Source organism: Chroicocephalus ridibundus, chromosome 6, assembly GCF_963924245.1.
Source record: "Chroicocephalus ridibundus chromosome 6, bChrRid1.1, whole genome shotgun sequence".
Classification (NCBI taxonomy): domain Eukaryota; kingdom Metazoa; phylum Chordata; class Aves; order Charadriiformes; family Laridae; genus Chroicocephalus; species Chroicocephalus ridibundus.
The window spans coordinates 35,639,874-35,665,790 of NC_086289.1; the positions used below are offsets into that span (position 1 = coordinate 35,639,874).

The following is a 25,917-nucleotide window of genomic DNA, read 5'->3' on the forward strand; positions in this document are numbered from 1 at the left end:
CACCGTCCACCACGGCATTCTCCTGGAGAAACTGGAGAATCATGGCATAGACAAGTGTACCCTCCGCTGGATAAAAAACTGGCTGGATGGCCGTGCCCAGAGAGTTGCGATTAATGGAGCAAAATCTGGTTGGCGGCCGGTCATCAGTGGTGTCCCTCAGGCCTCAGTCCTCGGGCCAGTCTTGTTCAATATCTTTATTGATGATCTAGACAAGGGGATTGAATGCACCCTCATTAAGTTTGCGGATGACACCAAACTAGGTGGGAGTGTTGATCTGCTTGAGGGTAGGAAGGCTTTACAGAGGGATCTAGACAGGTTGGATCAATGGGCCAAGGCCAATGGGATGAGGTTTAATAAGACCAAGTGCCGGGTCCTGCATTTTGGTCACAACAATCCCAAGCAACACTACAGGCTTGGGGCTGAGTGGCTGGAAAGCTGCCCGGCAGAAAAGGACCTGGGATTGTTAGTGGACAGCCGGCTTAACATGAGCCACCAGTGTGCCCAGGTGGCCGAGACAGCCAATAGCATCCTGGCTTGTATCAGGAATAGTGTGGCCAGCAGGAGTAGGGAAGTCATCATGCCTCTGTACTCAGCACTGGTGAGGCCTCACCTCGAGTAGTGTGTTCAGTTTTGGGCCCCTCACTACAGGAAAGACGTTGAAGTGCTGGAGCGTGTCCAGAGGAGAGCCACCAAGCTGGTGATGGGTCTGGAGAACAAGTCCTGTGAGGTGAGGCTGAGGGAGATGGCCATGTTTAGTTTGGAGAAGAGGAGGCTGAGGGGAGACCTCATTGCCCTCTACAGCTACCTGAAAGGAAACTGTAGAGAGGCAAGGGTTGGCCTCTTCTCCCAAGTGAATAACGACAGGACCAGAGGAAATGGTATGAAGCTGCGGCAAGGGAGATTTAGATTAGATATTAGGAAGAATTACCTCACTGAAAGAGTGGTCAGACACTGTAACAGCCTGCCCAGGGAGGTGGTGGAGTCACCATCCCTGGAGGTATTTAAGAAACGTGTAGACATGGCTCTTCAGGGCATGCTCTAGTGCCCAAGATTATTGGTTTGTGGTGGGGTGTTGTGTGTGGGGTTGTGGGTGTGGAGTTTAGTACGTGGGTGCTTTTTTTTTTTGTGTGTGTGTGCTGTGTTGGGGTTTTTTTGTGTGGTTTTGGGGTTTTTTTTGTTGTTTTTTTTTTAATGTGGTTGGACTCGATGATCTCAGAGGTCCCTTCCAACCACTAAGATTCTGTGATTCTGAGAGGGTCAAAAAGGCCTAAACAAAGATGAGGACCTTGCTTTGCCAAAAATTTCACAAAAGGCAAAGCTTCAAAGACCTTCTGATCCATCAAGCTTTACCTTTGTTAACAGCCAAAGGGACAGACACCAAATACAAATAAAGGTGGGGGGGAGATGAAGGGGGAACAGGACACGACAACACAAGTGCACACAGATACAATAAAGTCATCCATTGAGGTAGAGATTAATCCTGAGAAATCACAGTAAGAAGACGCTTCATTTGTAGGAGTTCAGAGCAAATGAATACTGAACTGGGGAATAGCATTTGAATTTCAGCATTACAGCAGTCAATGTGGCTTTTGATATAAATTAGACACTCTTCATAAATTGATTTTAACTGTTAGTCTGCTCTCCTCCAACTATGAATGAAAAAAGTATTATATATTCTTTGCTTCTAATTTTGTGGTATACTAAACTATCTTCTACAAGATAAACTTACTTGTTCTTAGCTTCTACTATTAGCTTTTTTCATGAAGCCTTGAGAAGTCTTTCTAGGAAAATGACTGTTCATACAAAAAATGCCATGGAAAAACTAGGAAGGTCAAAAATAAATGATGACTCTGTACTTTTTAAAGAAAAGGCTACGTTTCTGTATGTATGTCTCCTAGTTATTGCTGCATTTTTATATGCATTTATGATTACTATGTGCATTTTTATGAGCTTAATAAAATTTACATAGACTAGAATATTTGTTTAGAGTGAAAACACATATTCCCGTGGACTGAAAACTCACCTCCAGTGGGCAATAAAGTAAATATCACAATGTTGCTTGTTTTCCAACCTATTTTCTACCGTAAAACTTAATTTCTTTACAGATCAAGTCAAGTAGTAATATTGAGCTATTTAGAAGCTCCTGCCAGAGCTTGTATGTTATTTTTGCATTGTTTGTAAAATGCTTTAGGATACTTCAGGTCAAAAATTGCACTACTGCTTTAATTTTAATTAGTTCTTGCTTTTATGGGAATGAAGTTAGAAACAATACTCAAAAATATATTTAACATATTATTACATTGCTTTCCCTGCCTCTTTTAGCTTTTCACCTTCCACTGTTCCAGAAAGATTCTTGGATCTGCAAATTTAACTGCTGTGAGGCACTACGTATCTGCAAGCTTCTTCACTCATCTTTCAGTTCCTTTTGCACTTCTCTTATTTTGCATGTCTCCATCGCTTCCATTTTCTGCAGAACTGAATTACATAGTACTCCATTAATGACATAATCACTACGGATTTGACAAAATTAGCTCTACCTTGTACACCGGAGGCTTATCACTGCCCCTGTTCAACTGTAACCAACTATCTTGTTAACATGAAGAAACTCCTCAGAGTATTATGTAACTCTGGATGTTTCCTGTAATGTTATTTGTCAAGCATGTTAAAGATTCTATTTCCGTAATTAATTAATAAGGTGTATTTGAATACCAATGGACTAGATTGTTCTTTTTTAACCAACATAAATCTAGAACAACCCACAGCAACCAGAATATTTCAAGTTCCATGTGCTTAGACAACTCTTGCCTCATACAAGTTCATTTAGGAGATTGTTTTGATAAGCTTGGCCTCAACCAAAATAAAAACAGAAAATAAATTAAACAAATATGATACTCTGAAGCAAAGATCACACGTGTAATGGTGAATTCTGCACAATAACATTTCAGAAATAACTTCCTTTTCAGTAAAGGTGTCAGGCTTGATGCAGAGCCCCATTAAGCTTTCTCTCCCACTATGGGTCACAGTAATGACAGCTGAAGAACTGAGTTAAGGATTCATTCTCTACACTTCCCTGTGCAGAGCCCTGGTTACAACTAAAAAAGATACTGTATTTGGATTACTTTTGTGCTCTGGCAACCCAAGTTAACCGAAGAGTCCACTAAATAGAACCTGTCTATAGGCGTGACCTGTGTCTCACTGACAGTTTCCAAAAAAACATGCAACATCCACACCAGCACCAGACTTTATCTACTGAAATAACCACAAAGCAGTCTTTGACAGCCGAAGAAAGGGTGAATTATCTAAATGTAAACTATTTATGAAACCTCTCCCTTAGCACAGTTTGCTGAAATGTTAGCAACAGAGGGCTTTCCAGCAGTAGCACAGGGTACAGAAAAAAAAAGAAAACTACCTTTAAAGGAGAACACGACAAGCAGAAAACTGACTAAAACCCAACCGTTTTAAAGCCTCCTCCCTACCTCTTTCTTCATGCAGACAGAACAGAATGCCAGTATAAAGACAAAAGTTTATTTTAGCAGTAGACAGAGAAACACATTAAACACAGTTAAACACATTAGTGAGCTGGGCTTGACTGACACTAGCAGGATTTGATAAACATCCATCACCAGTAAAGGCCAGTAAGCATCAAGGTGGACCAACCAGTTCTCAAAACAAACACACCATCTCAAATTCCAAACACCCCATATATTTTCCATTTTTAAAATAAATTATTATGAGAGGCAGTATTTTGCCTGTTTCTCCCACCACCAACTAATCATTTTGTATCTTCCTAGGTGTTTCAGTGTAGTTTCTAAATATCTCTTTCCTTCTGCACGAACATTTCATTTTTCCTTCCCTCCCTGCATGAAACCCTCTATCTCCTGAACCTAAATAATGAAGAGGCAAATACAAGATATATAATAAACTGTTGTTAGAATACTCAAGATTTCAGGCCCTTTTCCTCCATAAAACAAAGGTAAAATCCAAACATACACATGAATGTATTATAATTTATTTTCTTAGTACTTGCTATTCAAATATTCTATGAAATAATATCCATTACCCTTGTTTTAAGGATTTTTCTGTTAGACTAAATAACACATGGTTCTGTCATACAAATACCCAAGTGTACTTGGATGACCTTTATTTCCCCTAGCCACAGAATCTTAAGACTCTTCCTGTTACCAGAATCAACATCTTCACCTCTTTGCCTCTGACTGGTTAGCTGAGATAGAAATCGATCCCAGGAGATGCAGTGTATTTCCTCCAAGATGCATGCACCCTCTATTATTTAAATCAGCGTGAGGCTGATTTAAAGGCGACTAAAGACGACTCAGAATGCTAACAAAATGAAACATCACAGCTCTCACTTAGCACTTAATAAATATTAGTGGAGCAGGAGAGGGAACAGACTTCCTTCCAACATTGTAATCACTTAAGTTACAATGCCAGAAAGTAACTTTCTATCTTTGATTTCAATGTAAATGTTTTCAATTCCTTCAAGAAGTAGGATACGCAACAAATGAAACATTAAATGATTTATTTTTTTTAATGAGAAACAAAAAACATAGTTCATGTACCAGTTCTTAAAAGAGTTCAAAATAGAAGCAGTGCTCTACAAAAATTAGCTATTTATTCTCTTACAAAAGCAGATATGCTTTAAGCACATTGTTCTGATGGCCTGGGCTGGTTTACCATGCTACAGACTTACATTTTTGTAAATAAAAGGTCAATGATACTAAGCATAAATTAATTAACTTGACAACACACGAAAAACAGAATTCACCTCTGGAAAGTTACAGAGAACAACTACTCAGAAATGTAATAAATACTATATCACAAATACTTATTAAAAAATCACGACATAAGGGGTGGAGGTGGGGGAAACCACCAACAAATCCCCAAATAATCGAAGAAAATGAAAGATCACTGCAACAAAATATACCTTCAGAATTTAATCTATCTCAGGATTAGCCCTTCACAGAACTTCTGCCTCCGCAGAAAGTACGGCAATTCATTTGGTATCTAACATTAATACCAACCACCTGTTTCGGCAACACGGAAAGTATACAGCAGTACGGGTTTCTGAAATAGGTATTTTTTGCACTTAGAAGCAGTTAATCTATATTCCAGTTCATTTCCAACTATCATTAACTACCGGTACAGAATCATAGATGTTTGTGGTGCTCGAGCACTTACAATCAAATGCAGGATGAGAATAATAAGAGTGTGAACAATAACACATGAAGGGTTAGCTACAGCTGAGTAAAGTCTGACATGCACAATGTTAATGCACATTACCTAGAAGCGTAAATGAACTCTTCAGCAACAAAAGAAACACTTTCTTCTCCATAGTCAAAAAGAAACAAGACCGGGAGATACAAGCATACACTTACTCAATAATACAAATTCAATTCACCATATTACCAGAAATAAAGTAACTCACATCAGCCATACAAACTTGTAAACACAGTGTAAATCAAGGCAGTTATTTGCTAACTTACTATTAATGGTACAAATTGGTAACCATAGAATTGCCTATGTTGGAAGAGACCTTTCCGATCATCTAGTCCAACCATCAACCTAACTCTGACAAAAACCATATCTCTAAGCACTGTGTCTATCTACCCGTCTTTTAAATACCTCCAGGGATGGTGCCTCAACCACTTCCCTGGGCAGCCTGTGCCAATGCTTGATAACCCCTTCAATGTAGAAATTTTTTGTATTACCCAGTCTAAACCTCCCCTGGCGCAACTCGAGGCCGTTTCCTCTTGTCCTATCGCCTGTTACCTGGGAGAAAAGACCAACCCCCCCTCGCTACACCCTCCTTTCAAGTAGTTGCAGGGAGCGATAAGGTCTCCCCACACCCTCCTTTTCTCCAGGCTGAACAACCCCAGCTCCCTCAGCTGCTCCTCACAAGATTTGTGCCCCAGACCCCTGAAGGGCAAGTAACATAATGAAAATCCAAAAGCTAGACAGAATGAATATATAACAAAAATGGGCAATACTATAAAGTTGCCTGTCTTTTCATATTGCATGACCGGAAGGATTTAACCTGTCAATTTAGGTATTCTTCCTGTCAATCCTGAGAGGACATCTCCTCAAAAGGGAAAAAAATGCTTTATCACAGAAGTAATTTTCATGATATCCACGCAACAAAAAAAAAAAAAAAGTCATCCAAACATTTTCAAGATTCGGCTTACAGCAATATCTGAATCCTAACACTTTGAAAGCCTTCCCAGAGCAAGGGCAATGTCCATGTCACACTTTTAAAACAGGATGAAATTTACTGAAGAAAGCAGACTGGAGCCTAAGCCTTATGTGATGCACAGTCACCATCTCCTGCTATCTCACACAAATAAAACCTATCAGATGAGCTTAAAGATTTTTTTTTTTTAAGTATTCATTTTTCAGAAAGAAAAAAAAAAATCCAATTTCAGAACCTGTAATATACTAATACTCTTTCAGCATTAGAATCTTTCTCCAACCCAACTGTCTCCCTCCAACCTTTGGGACAGGACAGCACCGATTCAGTGCTAAATGGTGTGCAACCCTCACAGCACACTTGCACATAGAAAAAGAAAATATCTTATTTTCAGAAAAACTTTTTGGGTTTACACTTTACAATTATTTGGATGACTCATTTTTTCCCCCAGGCTTTCCAACAGTTGAAATGCTGACAACTGCTATTTCCTGGAATTAAAACAGAGCAGAATAACTCAGAGGAACCCTCACAGAGACGACTGCTTCAATGATTACCAGAAAACAAGGTATGGCCTTTCATATAGCCTCATTAAAGACAGGAAACAATCGCAGAACACAGATGCATAAATTTATATCTACCATAAACAAAAACTGCATGCATTTCACAGAGTTACACAGCATACAATATACATTAATGTTTCCAGTGCTATTATAAAGACCTTTAGTCTATTTGTGTCATGCTTCCACCAAACAGGACTTGAAAAAATAACATCTAAAGACAGACAACTTTACCACCCCCATCTCAAAGAGCTCTAAGTATAAGCATAGTAATTAAGTACAAATACTGACCAAAACACTACTCTAAAGTGGACCACGTATCCCTCACTTCCACTGGTGCACAGCTGCTCACACAACCGCTCCCAAAAGCCCATTATTACTTGGGTGCGCCCCTCACTCAAAAAAAGCCACACATTCCGACTCAAAGAAATGAAAATTTGGCAAGCTAGGAAAAAAGGTACTTCTTAATATACTATTTTCTATCGCCACCTCACAGACTGACATTTTAGATTTTACACTGCAGAAAATTAGATCTTAGAACAATGACTGCTGACCTCGCTACTTGCAAAAGGAGAACATCTCTTAACGTCGACAACTTGGTAAGGAGGAAAAAACACAGGCGGATTCTCCCTCCAGAAGACGAAAAAGCGTGTTTGGCGATCTATGCTAAAAGCTCAATAAACGTACACACCAAAACCCCCGAATCCCGCCGCGCTGCACGCGATTGCTCTCACCTCAGCCCGCCGAGCGCTCCACCAGGCCGGCGCCGGAACCTTCCAGAAGGACCGGGGCAGGGCCGCGGCGGGGCGGGGCCCGGCGCGCTCTCGGCGCTGTGGCGGAGCGGCCCCCGCGGCGCGCCCGAGGCCAGCAGCGCTGTCGGGCCTTGGCAGCCCGCTGTCCCCCGCCGAGTCGCGGTTCGGAGCGCGGCAGCGCCCGGACCGGCCGGGTCCTGGCAGAAAGGCCCGTGCCTGAAAGCTGGAAAGAGCCTTTTCGTGGAAAGGGCAGCTTCTAAACACCGTGATTTCCTACTGCCAGTGGTTTTGTTTTCTTCCCACCGAGTATTGACGAACCATACAGGACAGGTGTGAGGTCAGGGTATGGGCTAACTCTATTCAAAAAAACTTCTTTCCATACTGAAGTGAATCAAAATTTTAAATAGCAATTTAACGCTGTAAACATGCTTAGGAAGCCTTTTATGAAATGCCCAAGCAAATTGTATTTGTAGTGGCTATAAAGAAATATATTATTCACTCATAATGAAGTACATACATGTATGTGTACTAGATAATGAAGTTGTCTATAAAGCAAAATAAATGTTGCACTGCTCCAGTGGTAAAAATCTAATTGTGCCACAGGCACACAGTCTATTCTTATGCATTACATTATGTCCTTACTGCATTACAGTACTTTCTTTATGCATTCACTATAGGCTTACATTTCAAATATCTTGTAAAAATATAATTAATCCTCTCATTCATTTTTACCCTTCCTTTATCCCTTAAATGAACGTCTAAGTAATTTTTCTCAGGTTTGTTAGATCTTCTCCTCGTTTTTGTGAATGCAGCTGCGTTCCTGCAGCTACTGTGAAAGCCATCTACGGACAGCGAATTCCAATTGCAGTGGAGCTGGAGGTGGCCTCCTAGCTACTGTAGTTTATATGGAATAAATGTTGTACTAATATGAAATGTTTCTGTCAGTGGAAGTCTTTCTTTCATGTTAATTGAGTTTAAAGGTTCATAAAACATAAGAAATCCTTGACTCATTTTTGCAATGTGATCTCTGGTCTAGGAAAGGTAAAATTGATCACAAAGGAAAACAGTTAAAACCATTTATAAGCCTTGCAACAAAAACTCACATATAAAATCATCCAGATTTCCAAACTGCAGATTGTAATGCAGCCTGAGGCATGGTGTGGGCTCACCCATAAGCATGTGGATAGAATTCAAAGCGTAGGATTGTGATCCTGCTAAATTCACTGACTACGGAGACTCCTGTGGAGACTGTACAGTTTACAGTACACTGGCCTTGAAAAAGGGCAAAATAATTCACTGTTAATCACTGTAAAGGGATGCACAGGTGAGAGACAATCCTAATGCACAGTAGACATCTGTCCAACAATAGAGTAAGAGATGCAGGGGTTACCAATACATTTCAAAGGAAACAAATCTCAGTGCAAGGAAGTCTAGAATTATAACCTATAAATGATTCCTTAAAAAGGGCTGACAGGGTACATGTTAATTAAGCTAAAACTCAGAATGATGATCTGAACTTCCTATCGCAAAAGTACATGGGCTATGGCTATTGCTGTCCATCTGTCCCTTTTACTGGGCCGGCTATTGCTGTCCATCTGTCCCTTTTACTGGGCCGGTTGAGTAAAAGAGAGATGATAGTGTTGCGACTGAGGACACTTCATTAAGAGAAAACATACCCAGACACTTTAATTCTGTCCTACTGAGTCTAGCGAGGAGGTTCCTTGTGTCTAGCAAGACCAGCCTGTGTTTTTCAGAACAAGAAAGTTTTAGAAATTTGTCATGAACTCAGTATTTTGAGTACTAGACTAACAGTTATTAAAAAGCAGTTTAATATAATGATGTTAAGATGTGAGCAATGTGATCTCCTTGGAAGTAACTATGTTGACATTATTGCACATTGCTCAATTTTGCTTTTCAGTTTCTTTTAAAGAGCTTCTACAGAGGATGAATTACACCAAAGGGAAATACCTAACAATATGTGCCTTTTGACTCAGCCAAGTTGTCAACAAAAACATCCAAATTCCCTGTTAAACAAAGATCACTTGCCTTCCTTGTGATCAGAAATTCTAGTCCATGACTTCCCATAGTACGTTTTCTTGATAATTTCCTTGCCTTTTTTTTTAAGGAGAGTATCCCCAGAGCCTTCTCTTCTCCAGGCTGAACAACCCCAACTCTCTCAGCCTGTCCTCATAGCAGAGGTGCTCCAGCCCTCTGATCATTTCTGTGGCCCTCCTCTGGTCCATGTCTTCCTTGTTCTGTGGGCTCCAGAGCTGGGCACAGGACTCCAGGTGGGGTCTCACGAGAGCGGAGTAGAGGGGCAGAATCACCTCCTCAACCTGCTGGCCACGCTTCATTTGATGCAACCCAGGATACAATCGGCTTTCTGGGCTGTGAGCACACATTGCAGGCTCACACATAATTTTTCATCTACCAATATCCTCAGGTGCTTTTCCACAGCACTGCTCCCAATCAATTCATCCTCCAGTCTGTACTGGTACTGGTGACTGCCCCACCCCAGGTGCAGGACCTTGCCCTTGGCCTTATTGAACTTCATGAGGGTCACATGGGCCCACTCCTCTGGATGGCATCCCCTCCCTTGAGCATATCCACTGCACCAGCTTGGTGTCATCCACAGACTTGCTGAGGGTGCACTCAATCCCACTGTCAATATCACTAATAAAGATTTTGAATAGTACCGGTCCCAAAATGGACCCCTGAAGCACACCACTTGTTACCAATCTCCACTTCGACACTGAGCCATTGACTGCAACTCTTTGGATGCAGCCATCCAGCCAATTCCTTATCCCTCAAATAATCCATCCATCACACTCCTGTCTCTCCAATTTAGCTACAAGGATGTGGTATGGGACTGAGTCAAAGGCCTTACAGAAGTCAAGGCACACCACATCTGTTCTCTTCCTTACTCACTAACACAGGCACTCCATTGTAGGAGGCCACCAGATTAGTCAGGCACAATTTGCTCCTTGTGAAGCCATGCTGTCTGTCTGTAAGAGGCATCATCCATATGCCTCTTGAGTTCTCTCAGCTTGTGGAATACCAACTTACAACAAAACCTCATGTTTTAGGCTAGAAATATGGTTTCCAAAAGAGGTGAAATTAATGCAAACCTATTCTCTATGCATACGTGCATATATATATGCACACATATGTTATACATTTAGACGTGTTTCTCTGTCCTCAAGAACTTGAGATCCTATTGTGCAATTTGTCCCAATAGGGGACAGATGGTTTGACAGAAGGATAACAGCCTCTAATAGAAGCACTTCTGACAAGTTGCATAGAGGGTCACGTAGAACAAAGAATATTCAGTACCTCCACCAACAGGAATAAACCTCCTCCTTCCCCAGATATCACAGCATCCATATCCCAAGGGAAAAAAAAAACAAAACCAAACCAAGAACAACCCAACAAACCCTAACAAGTACACGCACTCACAGAGATACCTGGTGTTTAAGAGGCATAAGCTTTGATGTTAACTGGTTAACTGTACACTGATGTTAACATTTTGATGACGTGGGCCTTTTTTAGCACCTCTGATGTTAACATTTTGATGACGTGTGCCTTTTTCAGCACCTTCAGAATTATTCTTTTATAGTTGACTGGCTCAGTACAGATCAGTACTATCAAAATTATAAGACTTGTGGGAACATAAGATGGAATCACAATTATCACCATTTCTAATATTCTGAGGAATTTCTGAATCTGGTTTCTGCACTAATACAAGAAAAAAGTAATTGTCACTGCACTAGCGTCAGCTGCCTTTACACTATCATCAAAAATGTGAACTGGGTGTATTATGATGAGGAGTCCATGTTGAACAAAGACAATTTCCCTTTTGTAGCTCACATAACTTACAGCGCGCGCTGCCTCACCGTACTAGGTGGCTGACATTTCTAGCTGTTGAAATATGCCCCTCAGACATAGGAAGTCTGATAAATCTTTGGGTTGTTTATCTTTTGTTCCCTTGCTTCACACTTATGCAATAAAGGCTGTGATTAAGAGGATTAATGAAAATGTCACCATTTATCACCTGAAGCTCAATCAGTAATAGGAAAGTTGGGCTTTATTTGATTAATTACATAAAGGTGCAAAAATTCTCACATTATGAATTCAGGACTTGCTGCAAGATGCTCAAACTCTGTGAGGCCCAAAATAGCAAGGTTCAAAGTCTTAAAGTTTACATATGCTTAGAAGTACATGCTTGACTTTAAGCTAATTTTATTTAATTAATTTTCTTAATTCACTATTTTGATCACATTAGTTCTCCATTAAAGCATCCACCTACCAGCTCCAATACATCAACAACAGTTACCTGTCTTTAAAGGCCTCCTTCCATCTGCCTGCCACCTCTCAATTACTGTTGCCAGGCTTCTTCTATTAGAATTTAAAGCATTTTTGCATTTTTCTGTGCCGCCTTTCATTTTAGAAATGGTTCCGCACACCCCCCCCACAAATGCCATTACTGTCTTTAGGCTTCCCTTTTGCGTGCTATCTGCAACCAAACAACCAACTAGAGCAACACCTGACAACAGAAGGCTTGTATGCTGTAACCAGTAAGGCTGTCTGTGCTGCTTATTGACAGCTGTCACATCCTCTTGACAAGCAGGTCAGTTTGCTGGAGGACTTTCAGAGCCTTCGGCACAGAAATGAATTCTGGCTGAAATGGGAAAGCAGGGTTTAGACCTAACTCTCAGGCTTACTGGCATTAAATTTGTGTTTCAGGCATTAAAAATTTTGTTTTTAAAAAAGTTGCAGAAAAAAATGATCTGTAAGTAAAATGAGGAAGTGTATTTTTTGTTTTGTAGTTATAGAATCGTAGAATGGTTCAGGTTAGAAAGGACCTTAAAGATCATCTAGTTCCCACCCTCCTGCCATGGGCAGGGACACCTCCAACTAGATCAGGCTACTCAAAGCTCCATCCAGCCTGGCCTTGAACATTTCCAGGGATGGGGCATTGACAACTTCCCTGGGCAACCTGTTCCAGTGTCACACCACCTGTAGTTAAGATTGTTGTAGCTTGCTACAGACCTATCTAATCACAGATTTGCTAAAATTGGCTGTCAGCAGTTGGATTGCTAAAATGGATCCACTAAGATCTTTGGATTTAACTGAACTGCAGCAATGAAGAACCTACAAGAAAGGAACCTCTGCTGCCCAGATCTCATGGATGTGCTGTTAACTAAACCCTGCCTGAAAAGGCAGGTTGCACACTGGTCTCTCTTGAAAGTGTCAGACAAAAACAGGGGAGTGCTGAATGGGAATTCTGAATCACACAAAATGAGGATGCATAGAAATTAGCAAACTGAAGGTGGTTTTCCTCCCAAAAACAAAGCATTGTGTTAACTAGCTAAATAGGAGTAAAAAAATTAAAAAGTATGTGTGATAAGAGAGGAAAGTTAATTTGTCAAGGATAGACTGATTCTAGAAATTAGTATCGTCATGTAATGAAAATCCATTTCCCATTCATAAATATTGATCGTGCTTAGAAGTGCTCATCTTATTTACAGAAAATGTCCTCCTAGTCTGCTGACTGGTACATTTTATTCCCAAAATGCTGGCCAGTATTGTGCATGCATATCTTTATATGCTAACTGCATCATGTTTCATACTTATATATATGCTCTTTGAAGCAGAAAAGCACACTTAAGTTCTGTGTCCACAGATTGCATTGTACAACAGAATCTTGCATCCTAGTGACGTGTCATCCTAGTGCTGGGTATGTTTATGTACATGACTAATAGAAGTTAAACTGTAATGCAAAAATAGGGATGATGATACACTCTTCACCTTAGGGTCTTTAATTGCTATTTTGACACATATGTGATTATATGATGATACCACTGAAAGTATATTATGGGTTAAAGAAGTATAGCAACAACAAAGGTGCCAGCAACAAAATGACAAGTCCTAGACTTGGATCTTACGTCAGGGGATGAAATTCCTTAGCATTGAACTGTCTGAAACTAAAAACTTCTACATAACAGAATTTGTGTTTCTTGTCTTCTGATTATGCTCCTAAGAAGAATAACAGATTCTGGTCTCTTCTAATATCCTGAAAGTTAATAAAGATGTTCCAGTAATCTGTCAGTTTGACCTCTACACATGCAGTTGTTGTGGAGTTTTGCCACTGTCAGAAGTAGTTTTGGTTTTCAATAGCTCAGTAAAATCAACACTAAAGAACTAGATATGAAGCATTAAAATGTTATTTTTATTTAGCATTTATCAGTCTGGGATGAAAACACATAGAAATGTGTGCAGTGCTGAGGATACTCAATTCCCTATTTTCTTTTAAGGTGGTAGAAAGAAATCAGAATCTTCCAGTTGACAGCATTTTGTATATGCAGTATTCATTAACGGATTGCTAAATTCCATTTTAAATTAAGTTGCTACCTGCCAGAAAACTATGTGTTACTTTGGATGGCAAATCTGGGGGGGTTGTTGGCTTTCAGAGTTCAAGTGGTTTTGTTCCTGTGATCCATAGCTGTGAGTACAAGAAAAGTAGTGTGAAGGAATGTAGTCCTTATGTACTGGATGTTCAGGGGTTGCTTGAAGGTTGGTTGTTGTAGACCAGACTCGGGAAAGTGCAAGAACGAGATGATTTTTGTAAGGGTTTTTTTGCATCTTTCAGAGATATGGTGAGTTGCTCTCAGAATCCAATTTTCTGGGTCAGTATATGTAAAATTTAACATAGAAAGATGGAGCAAATTACATACAAAATCAGACAAAGTGGCAAATAAGAGCTATCATGTTTTATAGATTTGTCAATAAAACAGATTCAAGTAGTGAGAATTTTCCCATTGTACTTGAAGAGGAATATTTATTGTTTGTATAGAAAATGAAAAGCAACTTATCACAATTAATTTGCAGATTCTGTGATGAAACTGACTTTTGGCAGAGCTGTTTTCCATGAGAGGCAGATGTAGAAAGCTTTAATTCAAGAGCCAGTGGTCCTGTGTTTTGCTTGAGAGAAAGAACGAGGTTTTTTGTAGCATACTTATTAAGTTATTGTCAAGATAGATTCATTTTGACTACAGATGCTTACTACTACTTCCACTGTGCTGGGTTTTGCAAACATTTTGATTAACAAGTGTGATCCTGAAAACATTTCATTTGTACCATATGTAAGTTCTTCCATATTGTTTGACGAAATGCCATTGTAATTGTAATAGCATTGAATGAAAAAGAAGTTTTATATCTATGTATATATCTCAAACGTCAGTTTCTTTATAGAAATTGCACCAATTAATGGTTTTCTAAATTGAAGGAGTTAATTCAGATAAACTCTTACATGGACATTCTTAACTGAGTTTAATGGTGACTGATTTTGAGTTAACTAAATTCACTTATCTCTGTTTTATTACAGGCTCTGTCATTGATCCCCATGACAGATTCATTCTCCCTTTCTGTCTCCTACAGTTTATCTGTCTCATCTGTTTTTTCCGAAATCTAGGGACCCAGATATTTCATGGAGTCTCCAAAGTGCTATTGAAATACAAATTAAATAAATGCTTCCTTTGAAGAACTTAATTTCTGTGAAGGATGAGCAATTCCAGTTTGGCTCACATTAGTTCAAACATTTTGTGGGCCCAGCTCTTTTGGTAAATAGGAAAGGCTCTAAACCAACAAACTAAAAAAATGTTTATACTTTAATTTAAAATAATAAAGGTGCTAATCCCAGACTGCAGTCATTCCACACACAATAGCTTGATCATGTTAAAGTGGCAAAAAGCTATGAACTCTCCAGTGAAGGTGGTTTAAATGACTTTCCCTTGTCCTTAACTGTTGTGCTCTGCTACCCAGAGACAGAGACAGCCTCCCCAGGAAAGGGGCCAGGAGTATGGGCTGTATTAAGCAAGGAGTGCCTGGACCCAAATTATAATCTGTGAAGCAAAGTTCTCCCAGCACATTCAGGGTATCAGTCTCATCTTTTTAAAAGCTAGTTTTAGAAGTAGCTGAAGTAACAAGAGCTGGCAAGTTATTTTATTCAAGATCTTAATAATTTTTTTTCATAAAGTAGATTAAGATTCTGTCAGTATTTGTAGAGTTTGTTCCTACGCATCTTTTATCTTGTTCAACAAGGAAGTGACAAAACAATTTATTTCTCTCTATACGTTTTTATAACTCATTACTTTTTTCTCTTTTACATGTTTTAACTTCTTTTAAAAATAATGATTTCTTAAGGAGAATTCACCTTCAATAGATGTGCTGGATTTCCTGCACTGGAAATTTTTATATTAACTGGCAAACATTTTTTTTTAGCAACACTCTGTATATCCTGCATGCCTTTCCTGTTCTATATCAACGCCTTACAACAATGATGCACTTTAAATATACGTGCTGTCTGTTACTGTCCGTTGTTGATAACAGATTCAACCTTAGAAATCCTAATTCCTAGAAGCCAGCGTTGTGATATTGGAATACAGTCAAAACTGAAAAGGGGAAGAATTAGGCAATAGGCTAAACCCTGAAGTTTATGTATCAGAGTAGTAGATCTGAGGTCAGTGTTATTAGATCAAACTACAGAGAATATGACATATTCGTGTACTGAGAGAAGAGATGAAGAACACAGAGTTCACTTCATCATTGCCTCCACTTCTCCTGTTAAACCTCTCAGCCTCTGCTTGGTACAGTTGACCTTTAAACACTGCAGTGGGAGATTTACAACTGTGCCAAAAGAATAGATAATCAGAGGATTCTTCCCTGCTCCCATCAAATTCCTTTTTTAATCTCAAGTTCACCCAGCCTATCACTCCTCCTCTCAGAAAGCATTACATCTCTTTGATAGATCAGCTCAGGAGAACAGCCTGTCAGCTTTCCCAAACAAGAAATTTCTAGTTACAGAGGACCTGCTTTTTCCCTTGTGTAGATGCAACATTTCAGTCTTTCTTTTTACCTATCTTTTGTTCATTTTTACATACTTGTTCTCTCAATATCAGAGTTTGTTTTGGTCTTTGGTAGAAGTAAACGACAGGCCAGAACACTATATTCACTAAAACCAGGCATGTCCTGCATGGGACTATAAAGTACAACCAAGAACCCTAAGGCTTTTCATTATTATTTCGTCATAATTTTCGTAATTTTAAATAGTGTTTTTATACAGAGCTAATTTTGACACTTCCTAGAAGACAAGACTGTTTGAAAATATTTCCATATAATCAAATATTTCAAGTAGATTTGCAATTTAATTGTAACATTTTAAATGAAAAGGCATTTCAAAGCAAAACCTAAATGCATGAAATCTCAAAGCAGTTAATCTTCATTTTTTGAAACATTTTCGTCAAAATTGCTGCATTATAGTACGGAATTCCGATTAATTACAGGCATTTTCTAACAGAAACATATCTTTTGGGAATTTATTTTAGCCAAGGCTCACAAACAAAGACATAGAATACAGAGAGAATCTTAACCCAAATCTGGTTGTTTTTTTCATTCTGCAATATATGCTAGTTTTTCAGTATCACAAAATCAATATTCAGACTTACAAATATTTGATGCAGTATATGATCAATATAAGGCACTGTAGCCTAGAATAACCTCCATCTGAAGAATGTTTAATGTGACCTTTGGTACTCATGAAAATACTTCAGCTCCTGAGTGTCCATTTCATATGTGGGAAGTGTTCAATATAATAGCCGAAGTGGGCATTTTAATATTTGGGTTTGGGGTTTTTTTACTGTACAACTAGGACTATTTCACTTCCTCCATATATGTGAAGATACTATTCACATTTACAACTAAGAGATTCTGTTTTGTGCAATTATTGTGCAGCTATAATAATGTAAAGATGTTCACCAAGGTATCTCAAATACTTAGCTACTGTTTGAGCTTTTTGAATACTAGCGCTGTCCGCAAAGCACCAGCCAATATTCCTGGTAAGTGTGACTAACATCCCAAATGTATGCATTTTTTAACAGAAGCTAGAACCTCTAGGGCAAGAGCACAGAGCAGTTAATAAACTCAGGAGAGAGAAAGCATAAAACAAGAAGATATTACCTGCAGTTGCTACTACCTTTGTAAATGTCATTGTCCCAGATCTGGTGTGGTATTCAGTCTTTCCATTTCACTGATGTTTCATACTTCACTGAATTTATATACGTACCTCTGAACTGTATTATATTGTTATGTCTTAAATCAATTTTTAAAGGAAAGACTGTAACTTCCAAATGCTAATTCAGAAGAGAGATATTTGTAAGAGATATTAATCCTGAAGCTGATTTACAAAGGTCACTGGCCTATGAGGATACTGTTTGTTTCTTAAATTACAATATGAGCAGTGAGTCAGTGTAGCAGGCAATTTAGCTTAGCTCAATTAACATTTCGTATTCAAAGAGGAAAAAAAAAGTATGTTCTTTCTCAAGACCTATTGTTTCTATTTGAGAAGTTTTCATTTTCAGATTAAAATAGAGACCACAGAAAATCTCTCTTGATATTTCAAGCAATGCTTCTAATTTCCACATCAAATTAATTGTTGGAGAAACATTTGTGAGAAGATGAACTTTTGTTTTTATAATGTCCAGCTCAGCCTATTGTATTTACATACAAAACAATTTGATAACCTACTATTCAAACAACCTTGATCTTTCAAAAACAGATGCAAAACACACACTGAAAACCAGGATACACCTGATTAAAACCTGCTATTCGAAGCATAAGAAAACGCAACATAACATATGTCTCAAAATAGACCAACACTCATCTCTCAAGGTACAATTCATCTCACCTCACTTCAGCTATCTGAAGCTGGAGTCAAACATCCAGACTAAACTAGTCATTTAGTCAAAGGAGAGATAAGGACTTAATATAAGCAAGATAAATCTTCTTTGGGAAATCTTTATCTTGGGTTATGAGTAAACAGGGTAAATAAGGTTTTAAATTGAAAAAAGACCAACACAATCAAAACTCAGAATACCTACCTGACTTTTTCAACTTTGAAAAAAGACAAAAGAAGCAAAACGACAAGTGAAGTGATTCTGGTGGATGTGGGGGGCCTGGGGGAGGGGGGCAGTATTGTTAGTACATGTTTTAATTTGAGCAGACAAGTAAATGTTTAAACTGGAAATAACACAATTATTAATGGTTTGTTTTACTTAAAAATAGGCTTACATCCTAATCCTGTAATATCAAAATCATTGCATTATCTATCACTGTTGGACTTGTTGGCTGCAGTATTAAAATTGATTTTTATATGACTAGAGATCTGACTACACAAATAAAAAGATCTTTCTGGACCAGATTCAGAAATTTATTTTGCAAATTTCTGCAGTCAAGTGAAATATGGAAGGAAAACTGAACACTGATAGTTTTATCAATATGGCAACAACAGTATCATTTACAACTGACAGAGTTGTAGAATAACAGTGTATATTAACATTTACAAAGGACGTATTAGAATATGTAATAAAACTATGCTGATTTAAATTATGGGTCACTAATTATTTTGAGAATGCAATATCATCTCTTTATTACAATATGTTGTCCTTTCTCCATTTTTAAATTGATATTGTCAAATTCATCATTGGTGCAACACTAACATCATCACCCCAGCTCAACGATATTGCTCTGAAGCCTTGTAGCTGTATGGAATACGCTCACCTGGAACAGTGCATTTGACAGGATAGAGCGGAGATGCTGCTTTTGAAAGAGAAGACCTACTAATGTTCAGCTTGTCACTGGATTCAGGAAAATCTACATTTTTTAAAATACTGCTTTCCTTAGTTTGGAGAGAATTAAACTTCAGCAGACAGTACATACAGTTGATTTCACAGCACATATCTTCAAGTGCAAAAAGTTACCTTTATATGATTAAAAGGAAATAGTCATAAAGCTTTCTTATGCCATAAATATCTTTTAGAAGAACAATGTTAAAATTAAGCAGAACTGGACAGACCTGTTTCTATACATGGAGGCAATGGAAGAATGCCCTCCCTGAGGTTGCCAAGAAAGAGAGAACAATTAATTGTACCGTGTGCACAGTACTGAGATCCAGACATGTAGATCCCATGACTCCTCCAAGAATTGGGGTGGCTGAGTAACCAGTGATTCTCAGCTGACAGAAACAGATTAGCATTGGGGTTTGCAACATCAAGAATAAATGAGCAGGAGATTGGGAGAAAGCTGTGAGACAGAAATTTCCCAGTAGTCACAGTGACTGCATTAACTTTTTTTTTTTTTTTAAGCATCTTTTACCAAGTTACTCAGAGTGGTAAATAAAAGAACTAAGGAAATTTTGCAAAAGGACCTCATGGTACTAGATGGTACCATGGACTGGATGGTACCACAGATGGACTGGATGGTAACATAGAGGATGAAATTCAATCTAGAGAGATGCAAAGTGAGTCATTTTGGAAAATAAAAATAATCCGGTATTACATATATATGATGGACCTCAGCAGACTAGTACTAATCAGGAATAAGATTTTGGGATTATCATATAAACTTTCTGTGAATGTTGCAGTTTAGTGTTCAGCAGTTGTCTAGTAGAAACACTGTTTTATATGTGGAAACAGAGGACATCATGAAACATCTTGAATATCTTGAATAGCATGCACAGTTCTGACCTACCACCTCTCATGAACTGAAAAGCGCTGGTAAAAGTACAGAGAAGGTAGCAAGGTGATCTTTTTATGGCTTCCAAACAAGGAAAATTTAAAAAGAAAGAAATACTCAACTTGGAAAACAGACACTTGAAGGAGGATATGACAGAAGTCTGTAAGTGGCATGGAGAAGGAAAACGGGGACTGGTGCTTATTCTCTTCTGATACTCTTCAGCAAACGATATGATCATGTGCGGGTTTCACGCATACTTCTCCACACAACACACAGTCAAGCTGTGAAATTCTTTACCGTGGCATGTTATGGATGTCAAAGGCTAATAATGGGCTCAGGACCACACGTGGGTGTTTTACATTCAGAAAAAAAAGGACAGTGAGAATGTAAATTGTTTTTTTCTTAGCTTTTGTTCTCCAAGACAAAAACTAGGGATTGACAGCATCTGAGCTGTTTTTCAAGTCTCAGTGCTTGCAAGCAGCTTCACTATGTTCCATAAAGGCTATTTGCAACTGACAAAAGAAAAAAAAAATTTCTTCTGATAAATGAGGTTTTTGTATTTAACAATACGGGCAAGTCTTGCTTACATCACTGGCCTTTGTTGTAACATTTGGTGGCCACAATCAATGCAACTCCTTGTATGTCACAAGCACGTATAAGATGGTAAAACTGCCATCATAGCTATATTACAATTGTCTGATGTCTCATCTATCTCACCTACCAGCCTCCTCTAGTACAGTTACTGTCATATGCCATTTTTTGCAATGATTTTTTCTTAGTTGTTTAGCTGTTAAAATATTTTACTTTCAACTATTGTCTCTGTTAGTATTCCATAGCCAGGTATATGCCACCCATGATCTCACACTTCAATACTTGACTTAAGTTATTCCCAGTTGCAGAGATCAAGCCCAATTCTGCAATAGCATACATGACTAGCTTTTCAGATGTATATATCATAACCTGAAAGTTGTAAGGGGATTTGTTTGTTGGTTTTTATATCAGTGAAGGAAATAAACAACAAAGGAAGGAATGTGAGGACTCTCCTCCAAACATGCAAATCATAATTGTCATTTAAGAACTTTCTGTTTGAGTACAAAGATGCTTGACAACTTTTTCATAAGCTCTAGAAATGTTGTAGAGGGTTGGATCTTGAATTAACCTGTCATCCAACTCAAAATCTCACAGATGGCAAATGATACCATGTTATAAAAACACATCCCTGGCAAAAGGCTGGGCAGCTGTCCCAAAGGGGACAGGTGATGTTTATACATTGGAAGGTTCTCCAAGCAAAAGTAAATTATTTGATAAATAAACAGACAATAGAAGTAGCAAGGATTTAAAGACAACTCATCTCTTTTATATCTGTCCTGTCCTTCTTGCAGAATCAGGCTCCCTGATTTTGGTAGCACTTTTAGCTATACCTGATTTCTATGGAATATCCATTATCCATGGCACCATGTTCAGTTGGAAACCAAGCTCCATACAGATTTGCCACTTCTCAGTTTCTGTGGTGCGCGTATATTTCTGAAGTATGTACACTTGTGAAAACTAAGATTAGTAAGATCTATCTGTTATATTCCTTGACAAATTAAAGCAACAGTGCAGTGCTCTACTACTGTCAATTAAAAAAAATAAAATATATATTCTCAGCTTAACAGGTTTTAGGCCACTAAAAACCAAAATGTGCTTCCCATTTACAGGTCTAATGTATTTAAACGCTATTCCATTTATATCGATTGAATTGGTATTACACTTTCCACAAAACGTCTGCCATAATTCTTTTTCTTTGATGATGCTATTGGAAATGACTGAATTTTTCTTAAAAATCAGATAAATCTGTTTATATGTACAAAGCCCCTTTGTGGCCATTTGCTTAGCTGTTACTATTTTTTCATTTTTGTTTTGGTTTACGTCTGATAGGCTAGCAGTTGACGGATGCAGTAAAACTACTATCTAATTAATTTCCTGGAGAGTTTAGCTTATCAAAAAAAACATCAATCAAGCTCTCACTTAGACATACTGGTAAGTGCATTAAACCAGTATAAGCAACTTTTAAACAAGATACTTCAGTTCTAGTAGGTGTCCAGAAGATAACTTCAATTTTATTGTACATTAATTTTCAATAGCAGCATAAGCACCAGTAAAGTGACAATTTGGAGCAACTAATTCAACAATAAGAGGTGGCACTGTGTGCAGTCTCACTGAAAGCCAGTTACTTAAAACATTTTTTAAAGTATGTTTTCTTCACTGTAGGCAGCATAGTAAGTCACAGCATAAATATAAATATGTTGACATACACACTGTATATTTATATATACAGTAAGACCAGTCTAATATGTAATAGAACCCCTTTTATACAATAGTCATGAGACTCTTGCTTTTACCCCCTCACATGATTTGTTTATGATTTACTAATTTTCTTGTAAAAGAAACATGTCTGATGTCCTCAGAATAATCTGGATAAATGAATCTCCACGAGTATTTACATTCATGAACTACACACATACTTTCCCTCTGCATAATAGCATTTAAGTAGTAAGTTTAGGTGAAAACAGAGGGTTCTGAAATTAATCATTCAGTGAGGTGAACGGAGGAAATCTCTGTAAGTTTTTGAGGCATAACTGTCTAGCCTGGTTATCACTTTGCAGAAGGGACTCTGCAAAATGGACTAGTAACGTCTATGCCGAAAAAGGACATTTGACTTCTACCCCCTGCCCTACCCTACCACCACTCCCTGCTCCTTTCTAGGCAGTAACTATGCTGGAATTGCGAAACTGTGCTATAGTCTTTCCTATATCACTAAGGATAGCTGTCTTTTGGGCAGTCTTATGTTCACAGGCAGCTGCTACACGTCCTTGTAGATTTTTTAGGCAGTGTATCTGTCCAGCCATCAGCCCCTTTAATCACAAACCTACCCTGACGGCCAGCTATTCCTTGCATTTGGGAAACAAATTCAAACCCAAGAAAGGAAATGAATATTGGGTTTTTAGGTTCACATCTTCTAAATTGAATAATGACTTGGGTATTTCAGCTGACCCGGACTCAATTCCAAATTCACTTAAGTTATCTGATCTTCAGAGATCACCTGTCCTTTCTAAAAATAAAGCCACTTCAGGCTGGTTTAGCTTCAGTGTTAAAAATCTGAAAAACTTTTAAAACTTTTGGTTTGTGTTTTAGCTTTCATTTGATTTTGCAGCATGGCCAAAATGAGACACTCTTGTAAATTGGAGAATAATAACTAGTTTTATTCTGTATCTACACAACCATGAAGAGAAACATAAATGCAATACTCTGCTTTTACTTTAGCTTTTTACCTATTTTTCTTTCATTTTCTGTAGATCACCCAAGATTAATGAATTCATTCTGAGCCCAATAGTTTTCCTAACTAAATTTTCAGCAACAGAGTGAATTCATTGATTTTTCCCATTTTTGCATTACCGAACACAAAGGCACCGAAAGCTCAAAAAAACCCACAAAAATTAGCAACACATTCTTTACAGGTACTTGAGATAATATTCCTGCAAAATCCGTGACTTCAGTATTCCATATGTGTTTCAAGCTCCAGTTTGAATGAGTTTAAATCAGTGAATATTTAGTCACATTTGCAGGACTGATTGCCCAACAAATGAAAATCTCCCCTCAGTTCTATTTACAAATTTCTAAGTGACAAAGTATCATTTTTAAGTCATAAAGTATATCCTTCAGAAACGAATACTGAGTATACAATGTATGCGAAGAAATTTATTCAGCATATACACCAGCATGGTTTCAGGCTGCGACAAGGTTCATGGCTCTCTAAACTGTGTGTCAGAGCACCATTTCCTCTTCAGCATATCATTACACAGGCTATAAACTTTCAAAGTGAGAAAGCTGGCAAACAACTAAGACTAATACGGCATCTTACATACTTTGAGTAGTATCATTCTGAACACTTTGAGCTAATGCTCCTTAGAATCATACATTTGATCAAGTTCCCATTCAGTATCTTTGTGAAAGGCTTACACTAATTTCTTAAATTGGAATTCCCCACCACCTAATTTCAATGCAATTAAATACTATATAAATGCCGGTACCACAAAACCCACTATCTTACTGCGTACCATTATATAAAAACTGTGGTATGTTTACTATTACTCTAGGCCATTTATGTATTTTTTTCCTGAAGTGCCAGGCTTAATTGTTTTATGATATCTGCCAGTAAAGGAAATGAGCAGTGACAAGTCACTTATACCATATATTCAAAAAAAGTGCAGTTCCATCAAACATACCTCCACAAGCCTGCTGGTATGTTCTCGAAATATAGCAGCATACTCCTTTATTTCTTTATCTCTTCCATTTTTAGCAGCTTCAATGAGAACTAGAAGTGGAACAGTGGTATCTAAGAAGGAGTCTGAGATGTGATCTATAATGGCTTTACGGAGCTGCAAAAGAACGCATTACATTAGTATCCGCTAATTGGACTATTTATTAAAGTCTACTGTAATTATTGTCCATTAGTATTTTATAACATAAACATGTACACACTGTATTCCTGCATTATTTGCAGGATCATGTGTCTGAAAACTACTGCAGCTGAAATTTATCTATTACACAGAAAACTCTATTTAATTTTAGGGACAATTTTAGTATACCACTACCTAAATATCCATGTTGATATGTGTGAGTGAATGCAGATACATAAAACACTTAAAACATGTGCTAGTTCTGTTGAAGTTAAGGGAGCCAAACAAATACTCTTGTTCTTTGATGAAGAGAATAGACTACTTTATGATTCCACACATGAAAAATTACTGTTAGACCAAACCTAACGTCTCCTGGGCTTTCTCTCTTGAAGTTCAGACACCATGGGAGAAGGCTATTTCATTTTACAAAGAAAACATTAATTTAATTATGTTTGTACTCACAAAATAGTTCACATCATGTGTTATCATAATTGCAAAATTACCCAAATATTTTCTACCTTGTTGGAAACCCAGTGATACAGTTTGATTAGCAAAATGGTAGCCTTCTTGGTAATTACATCAATGAGATTACTGATTATGCCACCTGATAACAGATTAATAGACCAAGAAGAACTATAAGTGAGTCTCTATTTAAATTAATTGTTCTTGACTCTTCTAAAGAAGAGTAACATTCTGCTGCAAATTACCTCTCTTAAATAAGGTTTCATGTATGCTTATACCTGATCATTGGGACATTACTTCACTTAAGAGGTTATTTTCCATATTATAAACCTACACGTGGCAATTGTTCATTTTAATCATGGAACACTACAAGAAATATAGCAATCGTAACAATACATGCAATGCAGCTAAATTATCACATTCACTGAATTTACTACTGCGAAAAATTATTTTTAGAATGTATATAAAAGATATTGATTGGAACAGAAAAGAACACAAAAGGCTTTTAAGCTCTTAACACACTTACAGGTTTGTTGCCAAAGGAGGTGTTCTCACTTAGCATTTTGCTCCAATGTATCTATGTGAAAACTCAGTAGAAGTAAAGACTCTTACAGCTAGAAAAATGCGGAAAAAACCAAAATCTTTTTGATGCTGCTGCCCTTGAAGGTAGGGCAGTGAACATGCACAGCAGAAATAATAGTAGAAAAATATGCTGATTAGCAAGACAAGATTTGGATATGAATTCCACCACTAGCTTTTGGATAGCCTCACCATCTAAAGCCAGCTCTCATTGACTCACCAGGCACATGGGACAGACAAATCAAACCAAACACAGGTAAGTTTACGTTTGGAATGTTTTTTTGTCTTCTAACTTACTGAAGCTCATTGCATTAGGATGTACTATCTGGATACATTGTATGTTCTCAAAAGTAATT

The 25,917-nt window shown here is 38.0% G+C and overlaps 1 protein-coding gene across 4 annotated transcripts in view; it reads right to left on the reverse strand.

Moving 5' to 3' along the window:
- Nucleotides 1–25,917, reverse strand: part of CTNNA3 (catenin alpha 3) — a 539,182-nt gene that overhangs the window by 190,223 nt on the left and 323,042 nt on the right. For all 4 annotated transcript variants that reach the window (XM_063338117.1, XM_063338118.1, XM_063338116.1 and 1 more), the window contains one exon: nucleotides 24,347–24,499. In XM_063338117.1, coding sequence (XP_063194187.1) covers nucleotides 24,347–24,499 — 153 coding nt within the window. The remainder of the gene's footprint in view (nucleotides 1–24,346; nucleotides 24,500–25,917) is intronic.